Genomic DNA, 16,513 nt, shown 5'->3' on the forward strand with positions numbered 1-16,513 from the left:
TTTGGAGGAAGGAGACAGGTTTGAGAGTTCATTCTTGAGTGTGGAGAGATAGTGCTTCCTGGCACTCCTGAGGGTAGACACACACTTGTTCTGAGCTTGGTGGAAGGAACTGAGATTGCCTTCAGTTGGATTAGCCTTCCAAGAGGCAAAGGCAAGTTGTTTCAGGGCAACTGCCTTACCACAAGATTCAGTGTACCATGGATGGGAGGAAGGGTAAGATAACTGAAGACGAGATGGGATAAATCTGTGCATGAGAGAGAGCAGTTTGCTTTGGAAGAATTCCCAGGAAGACTTGATGTCAGAGGCAGTAGAGATGGGAGACCAGTCCAGATGATTGATGGCTGCTTGAAGACCATGCCAGTCGGCCTGAGTGAAATGCTAGACTCGGCGACGCTGAGGAGGCTCTCTGAGAATGGCCAGAGAGATGTCCACTTTAACAAGCACATGATCAGAAGAACCGATTGGGGCAGAAGAAGAGCAGCAGACATTAGCACGGAAGTTTGTCATTATCAAGTCTAGAAGAGAAGATACACCATTGGCTGAGATCCGGGTCGGGAAATTGACAGATTGTGTCAATCCCAGTGAGTCGCAGAAGGCCTTTGCTGAGGTGCCATGGCTGGTGAGAGATGAACCCACACCCAGCCAGCTGGCATGATGACAGTTGAAGTCGCCACATATGAGGAAGAGAGAGTTGGGATGAGTGGATAGAAGTTGGTCCATGTTGTCAAACAGTGAAATGTAAATGGAGTCATCACTGTTTGGAGGACGGTACAGAACACATATGAACAAAAGGTGGGAGCAGAGTGGAAGCCGTAGCCAGAGGTACCCCTGGGGGTGAGGTGGAGAGAGGGCAGTGCAAGGAAAGTGAGGAAGAGAGTTTTTTTTATAAAGACAGGCACCCCACCACCACGACGAGGCTCAGGTCTATCATAACGGAGGAGGAGTAACCAGGAAGAGATATTAAGGAATCAGAGACATCTTGAAGGAGGAAAGTTTCTGTTAAGCAGATCAAGTCTGGATTGTCAGAAGCAACCTGAATGGAGAGATCAGTCAGGTTTGAGTGAAGGCCCCGGATGTTTGAGGTCCATACCGTTAATGAAGAGAGAGGGGGAGCATCGGGTACGATGAAGGATGAGAGGGGGAGGTAGGGAGAGCAGTTGATAGTGTGTCATAGATTACAGAAGAGTTACAAGAAAAGGAAGGATGAGGAGAACGAAAGGTTTGATGGTGAAGGGATGAGGCACAGTGAGGGGTTGTTTGAGGGGGGGGGGCAGAGGAAAGTAGAAGGTTGGGGGAGGTGGAGGTATGAGATAGAAGGGAGACGAAGTGGGGAGGAGGCAGCTTTGAGGAGGAGGAGGAGGAGGGGGTAGGGAGAATTGGAGAGGAATGGTAAGGGAGGAGATTTGAATGGGAGGGGTTGGGGGGAAGTTTTGAAGGGGAGGAGTGAGGGGGGAGTTTAGGAGGGGAGGGGCAAGGGGGGAGTTTAGGAGGGGAGGGGCAAGGGGGGGGGGGGATTTGGAGGGGAGGGGCAAGAGGGGAGTTTAGAAAGTGGATGATTAATGAAAGACGAACATTGATAACAAATTGAGTTTATTGTGATTTTCAAGTTAGCAATCCGATTAAGAACGATGGAGGAAGGATGGAAAGAATGTGAATTTAGAGCATGCAGTGATTTAGAGTTATAAGGGATTGAATTTATTTTTTTTGAAGTGGAATGAGTTGGAGAGGAAATTGAAAGAAGCATTTTAAATATGAAGAAAAACAGCGTGTTGTAATATACCACTGAATAAAACACTGAAGGGGAAAGTTTAAACATATTTAAATAATATTTAACAGAACCGTGAACAATCTTAAATGCACAAAATTCCGATGGTGGGAGGGCCGAGAGGGACCACCACGAGTCACGTGAACAGAGCAAAAGATGGATGGCAAGGAGATAATGGGGGCGGGGCGAACAGCACACCTGGGCAGAAGTACAGGATGAGACAACAGCACACGTGGAGAAAGAAAAAATAAATGTTTTTGGTTATTTATTTATTTATTTTTGGTTTTTTTTTGGGGGGGGGGGGGAGGTGGGGATTTAAAACGTCAGACAAAGAGTATTATGTTCGGGAGGGAAAAATCTAAGAGCCAAGCAAAAGACGAAGTAGGGGACTTAAGTTAGCAAACAACGACGGGGGTACAAGGCCGCACACGAGGAGCAGAACACAATTAATTACGGTATTTGCCAGACGGTATTTAAAACATTAGACAAGTGGTCGATGTTCGGGGAAGTTAGGGGGAGAAGAGAAAATCTAAGAAATAAGCAATACAGCGAAGGAAAGAACTTAAATTCACGGAACACCTGTGGGGGTAGGGAAGCCGATAAAAAGCAGGCCGCGCACGCGGTGGGACAGAAAACGATTAAATTATACAAAAGTTTGCAAGAATTGCAAATCAACACTAACGAGAAAACACACTGCAACACATGCACAATAAAAAACCAGTAGAAATTGACGAAGACACGAATGGAAAAAATACTATAACTTTGCTGCCATGCAGAGGTCGAAGACGCTTCCTTGCTCCAGGGACCGGAAACGGAAGTGTTATGATTTATGGGAGCGAGACATGGGTAATGAACGTAGAGCAGCAACGAAGGTTGGAAAGGGTGGAAATGCGAATGGTTCGGTGGATGTGCGGAGTATCGTTGAGAGAGAAGATGGGAATAGATGCCTGTGATGGATGCTGTGAAGATAAACAGGTTGAGATGGTTTGGTCATGTGTTGAGGAAGGATGAAAGTGACTGGTTGAGAAGAGTGATGGAAATGAATGTAGAAGGAAGTAGAGGACAGGGAAGACCGAGAAAGACTTGGCGAAAGATGGTGGAAGAAGAAATGCGGGCAAGGGGGTTAACAAGGAGAGATGCAGAAAATAGGGCAAGATGGAGAAGATTGTCATGGGGACCGCAAGGCTAACCCCCGCTCTAGCAGGGAAAATGGCCTTAAAATGCATGTTGTGTGTTGTTGTTGTGCAGCGTCTGTCCTGTCCTCTGTTGTGTTGTGTTGTCACTGAACTACTTTCTCAAACTTTTGTGAAATCGTACTAAACTTCTGGTATGCACCTATCTCCTCCGTCGGTATGTCCTTAGGGTATTTTTTTTGAAAACTTTTCCAATTTTTTTTTTGGGGGAATTTTTTTTTTCAACTTCAATTGTTTATAAAATGTGATATCACGTATATTACAAATACATTTTTGCAAAATAATTGTTTGAATTATGATTGGTTTAAACCATGACAAAACGGCAACTCGGGTACAGTCATTTATCTATATATCTACACATCTGGGCAGTGTCTGTGTTGTCACCTAACGACTCCCTCAAACTTTTGTTTCCATGGTTGTAAAGTGTTTTTAATAACGTTGTGGTGGTTTTGAATCACGTGGTGGTGAGGTATTTTGAATTATGTGGTGGTGATGTGTTTTTAAATCACATGGTGGTGAGGTGTTTTTAAATCACATGGTGGTGAGGTGTTTTGAATTACGTGGTGGTGAGGTGTTTTGAATTACGTGGTGGTGATGTATTTATAATTACGTGGTGGTGAGGTGTTTTTCATTATGTGGTGGTGAGGTGTTTTTAATTTCGTGGCTGTGAGGTGTTTTATTACGTGTTTTATGGCTGTGAGGTGTTTTAAATAACTTGGTGGTGATGTGTTTTGAATTACTTGGTGGTGAGGTGTTTTGAATTACTTGGTGGTGAGGTGTTTTGAATCACATGGTGGTGAGGTGTTTTGAATTACGTGGTGGTGAGGTGTTTTGAATTACGTGGTGGTGATATATTTATAATTACGTGGTGGTGAGGTGTTTTTCATTATGTGGTGGTGAGGTGTTTTTAATTTCGTGGCTGTGAGGTGTTTTATTACGTGTTTTATGGCTGTGAGGTGTTCTTATTACGTGTTTTATGGCTGTGAGGTGTTTTTATTACGTGTTTTATGGCTCTGAGGTGTTTTCAATTTCGTGGTGAGGTGTTTTTATTACGTGTTTTATGGCTGTGAGGTGTTTTAAATTACTTGGTGGTGATGTGTTTTGAATTACTTGGTGGTGAGGTGTTTTGAATTACGTGGTGGTGAGGTGTAATCGTCCCAAACTTCCAGTCTGCACCTACCCCTCCCCTATGTTTGTGCTGAGGGGTCCTTTCTTGAAAAAAAAAACATTCAACCTAAATTGCCTATAAAAATGTAATATCACAAACACAACTAATACATTTGTGGAAAGTAATTGTTTGTATTATGATTGGTGTAAATCATGACAACACAGCAACTCAGGTACAGTCATTAGCCTCAGCTAAAATAAGCCCGTTCCTCTGTAATGACGCTACCTCAGAAATATGGTTCTCTTTTATATACAGACTTGGCATTTAATATGGAATATTTTTTTTGTGGGGGTGAACTTACTTTTCAAGATGTCTTAGAACCAAAAGTTCATTGGAATTATGTTGAAATTTTTCGAGATTTTGTTAATGTGACCTTTAAAAGAAACAAAAACCACATATGACATTTCGAAACAAATAAATTGATCCTTGAAAGTGATGTTAACTGATATCGAACTCAATTCATGGACAGTACTGTGTTAAACTTCTGTACGTTTTCCAGAAATATCTCTTTATTTTGCACATTAGCCAAAAAATTTTTTAACAAAAACAAAAGTTAAATTACGACTGCGATTACGGACAGTAAAATTACAGTTCAGTACATCGTGTAACCCCCACGAGCATTCAGGAGAGCACGTACACGTTGAGGCATGCTGTTCACGTGATTTGCCAAGGTTTAGACAGGAATCGCTTGCCATGCAGACAATAGCCTGCTGCAATTCACGCACAGAGGTAGGCTGCTGGTTCAAGTGGTCGATTTGACGCGTTAATTCTGCCCACAAGTTCTCTATCGGATTCATATCCGGGGACATGGCAGGCCACTCCATATGCTCTACACCACGGTCAGCAAGAAAGTGTTGGATCATTTGAGCACGATGAGGCCGTGCATTGGCATCTTGGAAGACAAAGTTTCCTCGACAGGCTGCACGAGCAAATGGAAGCAATGTTTCTTCCAGAATGGCCCTGTATTTGAACTGGTTCAGGTTTCCATTCAGAACAACCAGGTCAGTTTTTCCCCCTGCATGGAAAGCAGCCCAAACGGTCACCCCACCACCTCCAGCTTGGACTCTTGGCACTATACAATCTTTGTTGTAGGCTTCATGCACTTGTCTGCGCACTCGGACGCGGCCATCTTGACGATAGACCAGAAATCTAGACTCGTCGCTGAAGATCACGTGATTCCAGTGTCCTGGCTGCCATTGACGGTGCTCTCTGGCCCACTGCAATCGGCGCTGGCGGTGTTGTCTGGTCAGGCGTGGCTTTCTCAGGGGACGCCTGGCACGATAGCCTGCTTGAACCAGTCGTTGGTTGACTAGCCTTCTGGATACAGGCACATTTGTCAGTTGCTGCCACTCAGCCCCAAGCCGATTAGCTGACTTGATACGGCCATTGTGGACTAACCGGGTTTAGCTGGCGATCATTCCTCCTTGTGGTTCTGCGGGGACGTCCTGGCCTCGGTATTGGTGTAGGGACACCCCTCTGAGCATTTCGTTTCAGGATCTTTGACACCTGACCTTGAGTGATGCCATACTGCCGAGCAATAGCACGCTGTTTCATGCCGTAATTTCGTAAAGCCACCACTCCATGACAAACAGCATTGTCGAGTTGACGGACCATCTCCAGAGGAAGCGGCAATAACTTTTGGAGACATGCAGCAGTTGTTTTCCACTAATACAGAACGCAACAACCCTTGTATACCCGACTGTGAAGCCAATCATCAAATGCACCTGTCCGTACATTTTGCCACGCCACCTGTGATATAATCCTGTTGTTGACTTCTTGCTGCGACAGACAATCAGTGACATGGTTCTTTTAACAAATAAATCACCAAAGTGTGAAAGAAACTCACCAGATTGATATACTGAGTTAAGAAAGTAAACCCAAGTCAAGAAAAAATATATAATCCATATTAAATGCCAAGTCTGTATATATATATATATATATATATATATATATATACAGTGGTACCTCGGCTTACGAGTTTAATCCGTTCCGTGACGGAGCTCGTAAGCCAAATCGCTCGTAAGTCAAAGCAAATTTTCCCATTCAAATGCATTGAAATGCTATTAATCCGTTCCAGCCTCAAAAAAAAAACACCAATTTTTTTTGTTAGGTGCTTTTAAATAACAAAAATGTACTTTATAAATAACAAATAATGTATAAACAAGCACGACCTCGTATATACTGTACATAATACAAGAGAATGTAAAGAAATAAACTGGACCTCTATCCATGAAGATATGGAGAAGTTGTTGTTTGTGTGGTTGAAGGAGAAGCAGCTCGCAGGAGATACCGTGACCGAGAGCATCATGTGTTTGAAAAGATTGAAACTCGGATATCGAGCACGGACCACGAGGTGTTTTTTCTTTTTTCTTAATCTCGGTTTCAGTGAACTTTTGCTCTGTGCTCACGTGTACTGTACCTGTACCTGTAATGGTACGTCAGAGGATGGCACCTGTTGTCATCATATTAAGTGCAAGATGTTCTGCATCGTAAGTTGGTACACCGTGGTCTTTCGGCGGTGTTTAAGCCGGCCGTCTTGGCTTCTGTCACCATTGGCATTGAGTCTTTCGATGTAGGTAGGTCGTTGTGTGCCGGTGCCTTGGCCGAATTCCTTCATTGCTGCATTGTTAGCTCACCTGGTTTTTTATACCACATCTTTGGTTATCGGACCAGCGAATGACGTCATCTCCAAAGTATGGCTTATTCTCACTTGTCTTGGACGATCTTCTACTTCTAGCCTTCCACCGTGCATTTGGTGTCCACTGTACTTACTGTACAGTGCCTGGTAAAATTGATGTAATGGGTTTTTGACCGTCAACGCCATGAACCGTCATGAACCGTCAACGCCATGAACCGCTAACACTCAAAAGCCCATTTATCGCGCCTTATAAAGCAAAACGCAAACTGAAAGCCATGCCTCTCAAGCGAGGCGTGCTTCCGTGGTCACGTGATCCACAGGTGTAGCTCATTATACCCGCACGCGCGACACGCTTTGGCGGTCACGTGACCAGCCACTCTGGAGGCGGGGATCCCCGCCGATGACGTCACCGGCTGGAGCAAGGAGATTCCTCGCTAATGTATTTCGACGATTGCGTGTTTTATATCCAAGCAGAGATGCTTTCACGGCAAGATAACCACGTGACCGGAACCGGAAGCCACAACCGGAAAATTCAAAAAAATAAATTTTTTGAGCTCGTACATCGGATCTCGGCTCGTATCCCAAAGCAACAAACCGCCCGAGCGACGGCTCGTATCCCGAAAAACTCGTACGTTGGGGCACTCGTAAGCCGAGGTACCACTGTATATATATATATATATATATATATATATATATATATATATATATATATATATATTGTTACGGTCCGCGGATTGGATGTTATTTACCGAGCGGAGGTAACCGCGGCCGAACAGTTGTCCCCGTTTCTTCCCGACTCACCCGATTCACCCAGACGTTGGCCAAATCGCGCTATGCCAAATCAATGATAGAAAGGACACGACGACTGGGAAAGATGAAACGACGCAGCACAGTTCTCAAGACCTCTGGAGGAGGGTATAATTACAGTGGTGGAGAAAAGGGGGTAGATTACAAGGCAGAGTGAGGTAAAGACACAGAAGAGATGGGCACTTAAATACAGTCTTATCTTAGCCCAGACAGACCACGGACAAATGGACAAGGTAGACTTACACAGGGATTGATGGCAGGAATGGACAGGTAGGTCGATGGCACAAGGTGCACCTTGGCTCGGGGACAGGATAAACACAGTCCAAAGATGCAGGGAGGTCTCACAGCGCTCGGAGGGGACGTCTTGCTTTCTCTCAGCTCGGCGTGCATCTGACGTCACCTCTCTCTCACTGCGCATGCTCAACGGGGAGTGACACGCCCTCGGCTGGTTGTTTCCACCCCAATTGGGGCCGGTCCGCCGCTTCCATTGGGTGCGGGGGTTACCGGGCTCCGCCCTTGACGAGGAGCCGACAGGGAGCCCCTGTTTGGTAACCCCGTCGAGCACATGTCCGATGGCGGCTTGTTGGGAAGGCCTGGTGCCCTCCCACCACTCCTACCAACCAAGCCGGAGTGAGGACGCGCACTCCCTGCGCGCGTTGTTGTTGTTGTTGTTGTTGTTGAAGAGAACTGTGAGGAAGAGCTGCGGGGAGGTATTGGGAGGTCCTAAACTTCCTAACGGTGCCATACAATCACATTCTGGTGCAACGAAGGGTCAGAATTAATGGAAACGAATCCTTACCTGACATAGACTAAGAATAACTAGCAAGATGTCCTATAGTTGTCTACCTGAGATGCGGTGGACCTGGATGTGACATTTAATGGGGGAAATAGGGGGAGGTCGGGTCTACAGAGTGTTGTTTACAGAAAATGGGACTAGGGAATGGGGGATTGGGGAGAGTTGGGAAGTATTGAGGAAATAGGGGAATATTTACAAGCGGATATGGATGGATGCAAATCCCATATCCGCAACAATATATATATATATATATATATATATATATATATATATATATATATATATATATATATATATATATATATATATATATATATATATATATATATATATATATATATAATTTCAAGGCCTGTGGCGTGCACACTTGTCTTAGAGGGTGAGATTTGGTTTGAATCTCAACGCTTTTTTTTTCTTTTTTTTTTCTTTTTGGTATACTGAATCGAGGCTCGTGAAAGAGCTGACATTTACTTCACAAACAAATCAACCAGACAAACAAAATATATAAAAAGAGGGAGCCGAAGACAAGAGAAGGGGAAGCACACAAACACTTGAGAGCGCACAACATTTAAGACCAGGGAGATGTGTGGGAGGGAGAGGGCTTGGGGGGAGGAGGCGTGGGAAGGGGGGGGGGGGTGGGTGGGAGAAGTATAAAACACAAGGACACCAAGGACTTCCAGGACAGAAGTTGGTATTTCAAAAAAGTGGAATTGGGGTGAAATTAGCGGGGATAGAAAAGATCAATATTTTGGATGGGGGAAGATAAGAGATGGTGGTGAACAGCTGTTTTAAAGACCTGGAGGGTGGAGTGGGATTGAAGAGAGTGAGGGAGTTTGTTCCAGAGGTGGGAGAAAAGAGGAATGAAGGAGTGAATGTGAGCAGAGAGTCTTGATTTTGGCAGTTTAACCATAAGAGGGTTGCAGGCAGATCTTGTGCGACCTGTAGGAATATTTGCGGGACAGAGCCCAGAGAGAGCTGGGGGGGGGGGGGGGCAAGGCCAGAGAGGAGTCGGTAGAAGACGGAAAGACCACCAACCTGCCTGCGGTGAGTGAGTGAGAGGCCCTTGGAGTTAGCTTCATCGTGGGAGATTCCAATGATTCTGAATGCTTTGGTTTCAACAGCGTGAAGACGAGCTAGGTGTGAGGCAGGAGCACCAGCCCAGAGGGGAGATCAGTATTGAGCTGCGGATGAAAGCCTTGTATGTGGTGAGGAGCTCAGGTGTGTCAAGGAAGGACTTCGCACGACGGAGGATGCCCAGTCGGCGACTGGCTTTGGAGGCCAGATTTGAAATGTGGTTTTCCCAGGAAAGATCATGGCAGATAGTGAGACCCAAAAGCTTGAGTGACAGAACTTCTTGGAGAGGATTATTCAGAAAGTGGATGGGAGGGTTGTCCAGTCGGTCTTTTCGGAGAGACATCGTAAGAGTGTGAGATTTGTCAGGATTGAAAGACATGTTCCACTTGTTTGCCCAGTCTGTGATTTTGTCCAGGTCTGCAGAGAGTGAGGAGGCTGCAGACTGCCGATCTGAGGGATGAAGAATGGAGCGACAGAGAGTAGAGTCATCAGCAAAGAGATAGAGAGGATTTTCAAGAGAGTCAGAGAGATCATTGATATATACCACCTTTAGAGGCCATTTTTCCCCGCAAAGCGGGGGTTGGCCTTTTTCGGGAACCGTGGTTGTTGTTGTTTTTCGGTCCCCTTTTTGAAGCAATGTTTTACGGCCGGATGCCCTTCCTGACACCAACCCTTTTTGCCGCCTTTAACGACAAACAGGGAATTACCAGTGAACTGGTACTCAATTAGCCGACCTCGGAAGGATGACAGGCTGAGTCAACCCCCCTGGTGTTAATTCAGCGATTAGACCGGGATTCGAACCCAGGATCGTCGGATCCTAAGCCGGCACCCTAGCCGCTAGCCCAACACCAGGGCCCAGTCTGTGATTTTGTCCAGGTCTGCAGAGAGTGAGGAGGCTGCAGACTGCCGATCTGAGGGATGAAGAATGGAGCGACAGAGAGTAGAGTCATCAGCAAAGAGATAGAGAGGATTTTCAAGAGAGTCAGAGAGATCATTGATGAAGACCTGAAAAAGCACAGGGCCCAGAACACTGCCTTGGGGAACTCCAGCCTGTACAGGAAGAGGAGATGAGAGAAACCCATTCAGGGCCACACGTTGACTATGACTAGAGAGGAAGTCCGCCAGCCACGCGTGGAGATTTCCATGGATACCAAAAGAGGAGAGTTTGGTGAGCAGAACGGGGTGCCAGACCGTATCGAAGGCACGTGATATGTCAAGGGAGACAGCTCTAATTTCCTGTTTGGCATTGAGGACCTCCATCCATTGTTGAGAAAGCAGAAGCAGCATGTCCAGAGTAGAGTGACCAGGTCTGAAACCAAATTGATGATCAGAGATCAAGCTATTGGAGAAGAGGAACGCTGCTATTAACGGTCACCCTGGGGATTCGCATGCAGGGCGATTGCACAACGTTTGCGCCATTGTTCGGATATAGAGAACCCGTATGCCAGCCCACTTTGTTTGTAGATGTTGACCCACGGTGTATTTTCACTTGTAGCGGGAAAGTTTGTGCCTCTGTATCCATATTGTCCACCCCGTGCATCCTCTCCTACCCCCAATTCTTTCCCACATCCCTCATTTGTTCAAGTCTCCCTCTATTTTGTCCCTCAACCCTGCTGTTGCTATGTTCCCCCTTCTCCAATTCGTTCTATGTTCTAACTCCTCCACGAGCCTCGACTTTGTATACCAAAAAAGAAGTAATCGCCACCCTGATCAAATTACAAATTCCCTCCGTTATCAGTTGAACCTCAGGCCATGCCAGTCGGTTCACGAAAGACTTCCAAAGCCAAAAACGTTCCCCTGGCCAATCCCACAAAAAGTTAGGAATAATTAGGGTCGTTATAGAATAAGATATCATTTGAATCCCAGCATATGAAATCAATTATTGAATTGCATCAAATAGTTGCATTTCCTCGATGCTGTATATGGGTACTAAACAGTGTCTTCGTGTTTTTGAAGACTCTTGTACTGATTAATATATCAACCATAAGAGTTCAAATCAGTTACCTTATCTTCAGGAGCACTTACCAATTTCCAGCGTAACTTCACAGATGTGAATATGTGACTTATTGTAAAGCTTGGTGATGTAATGTCTTGCATCTGATGGTTTCACGTCATATAACACCACAGAACCATCTCCTTTGCTCAAGTCTCCAAAAAAAGTCCCACACGTCTCAGATTCATTGTTATTCTCCTGCGATGGAAATTGTCATATTGTTCATGAGATGCAAGTAGCAAGTTCAAAACTGTAGTCGACATTTGAATAAAGTACACTCACAGTTGTATTGTCTCCAATCGATTTGATTGTGCACTCTGCTTTGGTCAATGCTTGGGGTTCTCCAGGCCATTTGCATTCCAAGATAGCATTCTCTCCTTCATTCACGGAAAGTATTTCCCGTGTCTGGGACAACTTTATGTCTGACAACATCGCACAGGAACATTTACACGTTACCATCATGCGACAATTCAAATCGACCATATAAAACACAATGTCAGTTTGTGTGTTTGTCTGCCCCCCTGCATAAGTTTTAAAGGCCAATCTTTTACCATGAATGTGTGTTCACTACGGTCTATTTTTGAGGATAAAACAAACTCGAAAAACATTTTCCATAAAAGAGTAATTATGTCTCTTCTATTGGAATTGTAGATGGTGACTTGCAAACCGAGCCTCAACGGCGGTGTGCAGAAGTGGTTTTTTAAAATCGCAATAAATACAAGGTGGAGGGAGGTTAAATTCGCTGCACGTGATGCGCAAACGCGCACGGAGTAAAACGAGTGTTAATTTACATCCTCAGGATGTTTAATAAATAAAGAAGAAAGAGCACATCTGCCACTAGGCCGAGGCTTCATACTTCGGCACGCTCACGAGGCTGCACCGTCGAATAAACTGTTCCAACCCGTCATTTTTGACGGGCTTTTTCTCGTATGTCAATAGTACAAACATGGTGTTCATCCTCAAGTTAAACGTTGGATAGCACGTTTAGCATTCCCATGTAAACACGAAGCTTATGATGCTGATAGATCCGATGAAAAGGTAATCTCACACAAGGTGCTTATTTCTGGTGCAATCAGACTGGTTCGTACTTCATTTACTTCAGCAATAATGCAAGCCAAGTCAGGTGACCAAATCCAAACAGTTCTTGTGTGCACTCACAAAAGTTCAGGTTCACTTTACAAGAGTGAACACGTCTTCGACTGAGAATCCGTCCTACATAGAACCCAATGTCGGATTGTTGTACTGAGGACAGCAACATGGCACCATTTCCACGGGTGAGATTTCCATGGAAGTTACCCCGTTGTTTGTAATTATTCCACCGTCCTGTCTGGTAGAGAACCTGAAAGGATGAAGAACAAACGATGTGATTCAAACCAGAATAGCAAAAACCTTTTAATTCTGCATTTCCTCAACCCAAGAGTATCTAAACCGAGATCCAGCAAGAACGAGGGTTTATTTATTGTTTACCTTAAATACAGGTATCAATGTTCTGGAAGGGTGGACGACCACAACCACCATTACCACGACTACTTTAATAGCCTCAATTATTCCTACCTCATTGTGAGGTCAGGCAGGGATGTTTTTCCCCCTCAAATCTTCCATGAACCAGCTTGCCAAGCCTGTCGTTCGGCTGACGTGAAGGCTGCAGGAATTTACAATTTGTTCAGGGTGCCGGGAATAATTCATATCGTGTTCGTGGAAGAAAATGAGGGTCCATTAAAATTCATAAACTCGTGGGTTAGAGGCCAGAAGTGGGTTAGAGGTTGGGGGAAGGGTGCGGAGTGGGTGACGGATAGAGCAAGGAGAAGGCAGAGGGTGCAACACCAGAAAGTAGGTGGTAGAACACAGAGGCCACCAACCTGCCTGAAATACAGAGAAGGGTCCAGCTTCGTTATGGTAGATTCCAATAACTTGGAGAGCCTTGGACTCTTCGGCATCAATACTTGAAATATGAGAGGCAAGATGCTAGCTCGAGGGGAGACCAGAAATATGAGAGGCAAGATGCTAGCTCGAGGGGAGACCAGGAATATGAGAGGCAGGATGCTAGCGCGAGAGGAGACCAGAAATATGAAAGGCAGGATGCTAGCGCTCGGGGAGACCAGAAATATGAGAGGCAAGATGCTAGCTCGACGGGAGACCAGAAATATGAGAGGCAAGATGCTAGCTCGAGGGGAGACCAGAAATATGAGGCAGGATGCTCGCTCTAGGGGAGACCAGAAATATGAGAGGCAAGATGCCAGCTCGAGGGGATACCAGAAATATGAGAGGCAGGATGCTAGCTCGAGGGGAGACCAGAAATATGAGAGGCAAGATGCTAGCTCGAGGGGAGACCAGAAATATGAGATGCAAGATGCTAGCTCGAGGGGAGACCAGAAATATGAGAGGCAAGATGCTAGCTCGAGGGGAGACCAGACATATGAGAGGCAAGATGCTAGCTCGAGGGGAGACCAGAAATATGAGAGGCAAGATGCTAGCGCTAGGGGAGACCAGAAATATGAGAGGCAAGATGCTAGCTCGAGGGGAGACCAGAAATATGAGAAGCAAGATGCTAGCGCTAGGGGAGACCAGAAATATGAGAGGCAAGATGCTAGCTCGAGGGGAGACCAGAAATATGAGAGGCAGGATGCTAGCGCTAGGGGAGACCAGAAATATGAGAGGCAAGATGCTAGCTCGAGGGGAGACCAGAAATATGAGAGGCAAGATGCTAGCTCGAGGGGAGACCAGAAATGAGAGGCAGGATGCTAGCGCTAGGGGAGCCCAGAAATATGAGAGGCAAGATGCTAGCTCGAGGGGAGACCAGAAATATGAGAGGCAAGATGCTAGCTCGAGGGGAGACCAGACATATGAGAGGCAAGATGCTAGCTCGAGGGGAGACCAGACATATGAGAGGCAAGATGCTAGCTCGAGGGGAGACCAGAAATATGAGAGGCAAGATGCTAGCTCGAGGGGAGACCAGACATATGAGAGGCAAGATGCTAGCTCGAGGGGAGACCAGACATATGAGAGGCAAGATGCTAGCTCGAGGGGAGACCAGACATATGAGAGGCAAGATGCTAGCTCGAGGGGAGACCAGACATATGAGAGGCAAGATGCTAGCTCGAGGGGAGACCAGACATATGATAGGCAAGATGCTAGCTCGAGGGGAGACCAGAAATATGAGAGGCAAGATGCTAGCTCGAGGGGAGACCAGAAATATGAGAGGCAAGATGCTAGCGCTAGGGGAGACCAGAAATATGAGAGGCAAGATGCTAGCTCGAGGGGAGACCAGAAATATGAGAGGCAGGATGCTAGCGCTAGGGGAGACCAGAAATATGAGAGGCAAGATGCTAGCTCGAGGGGAGACCAGAAATATGAGAGGCAAGATGCTAGCTCGAGGGGAGACCAGAAATGAGAGGCAGGATGCTAGCGCTAGGGGAGCCCAGAAATATGAGAGGCAAGATGCTAGCTCGAGGGGAGACCAGAAATATGAGAGGCAAGATGCTTGCGCTAGGGGAGACCAGAAATATGAGAGGCAAGATGCTAGCTCGAGGGGAGACCAGAAATATGAGAGGCAGGATGACCAGACCAGACCAGAGCCATCATACCAGAGCACATCACACATCATCATAATCATCAGACCAGAGCCAGACCATCTCTTGGAGAGACCAGTGCCATCATCAAGTATTGAAGGCTTTGAATGTTGATAGAAGTTCAGAATTGCCAAGGAAAGACTGTATAACGGAGGATGCACAGTCAGCAGCTGGTTTTGGAAGCCAACTCTGATATGCGATTTGCCCAAGAGAGATCGTAGCTGATGAAGCCCAAACGTTTGTGGGATTTAATTTTTCTAGGAAAAGCTTTTCAAGGAAGTAGATTAAAGGGATCACCAAATGGTCCTTTTAGAGAGACAGAATGAGAGTATAAGATTTGTTGAAAGACAGTCTCCAAATGTTGAATCTGAGGAACAGGAATTTTGTCCAAGACACTGCTTTGGGGTATTCCTGCCTTGACAGGGAAAGATGAGAGGATCTCATTTAAGAGTCATATGCTGACGATGAGAATGGAAGAAGTCACCAAGCCAAGAGAGGATGTGGCCTTGGATGCCAGAGACTGAGAACTTGGAAAGCAAAGTGGGGTGCCAACTTTATGGAAGATTCCATGTTCCCACCTTTCGGGTTGGCTTTCCAGTAGGAAAATAAAAGTACATTGTGGCAATTACTCTTCATCACATGAATCATTGTATCAGGGAAGGGATGTGTGTGTCGGTCTGTAGGGTATACCATTAGGTCTGTGGGCTTTGACCCACGATAAAAAATCATTTTATTTACTTGTTTGAAATCGCATACTCATTGATTTCGCCCCCTAAATATTCATTCTTCACACCTACCAATTGTATTCAAATACGATACACATACATATCTTTTTCCATGCTGCAAATACTTATCTGATACCAGCAGGAGTACCTGGCATTTCCAGTGATGTTCTCATCCTGTTGGCATTTTCATGGAAATCAAGTATTTTATTTTTTATTTTTTTGTAGGTGCCGAAAACACTCCCCTACCTACACCTAATAAGGAAATTTTTTAATTCATATGATATTGAAGATCACACACACACACACACACACACACACACACACACACACACACACACACACACACACACACACACACACTAATCAGGGATAATTTAATATTACCTTTCGTATAGCTACAAAGGTTCAGGCTCCATAAAGCAATTTATAAAACCCCCAAAAACTGAACTTTTTTTCCTCTTTTTTTTCCCTAAAACACTCCCCTACCTACACCCAATAAGGAATTTTTTTTATTTAATATGATATTAAACACACACACACACACACACGTACACTAATCGGGGATAATTTAATATTACCTTTTGTATAGCTACAAAGGTTCAGGCACTATAAAGCAATTTATAAAAAATAAAAAAAAACAACGAAGTTTTTTTTTTTTTTGGCCTAAAACCCTCCCCTACCTGCACCCAATAAGGAAAATTTATATTTTATATTACTGTATTACACACACACTAATCGGGAATAATTTAATATTACCTTTCATATCGTTACAAAGGCTCAGGCAC

At 45.2% G+C, this 16,513-nt stretch overlaps 1 protein-coding gene across 1 annotated transcript in view; it reads right to left on the minus strand.

Annotated features, from left to right (window-relative positions):
- LOC137438800 (uncharacterized) overlaps positions 1-16,513 on the minus strand; it is a 183,362-nt gene that overhangs the window by 156,277 nt on the left and 10,572 nt on the right. Inside the window, exons 3-5 of the mRNA XM_078767286.1 lie at positions 12,593-12,773; positions 11,717-11,856; positions 11,467-11,632 (exon numbers count right to left, since the gene is read on the minus strand). Coding sequence (XP_078623412.1) covers positions 11,467-11,632; positions 11,717-11,856; positions 12,593-12,773 — 487 coding nt within the window. The remainder of the gene's footprint in view (positions 1-11,466; positions 11,633-11,716; positions 11,857-12,592; positions 12,774-16,513) is intronic.

The sequence above is a fragment of the Myxine glutinosa genome, chromosome 13 (genome assembly GCF_964187855.1).
Source record: "Myxine glutinosa chromosome 13, kmMyxGlut1.1, whole genome shotgun sequence".
In the NCBI taxonomy this organism is placed as follows: domain Eukaryota; kingdom Metazoa; phylum Chordata; class Myxini; order Myxiniformes; family Myxinidae; genus Myxine; species Myxine glutinosa.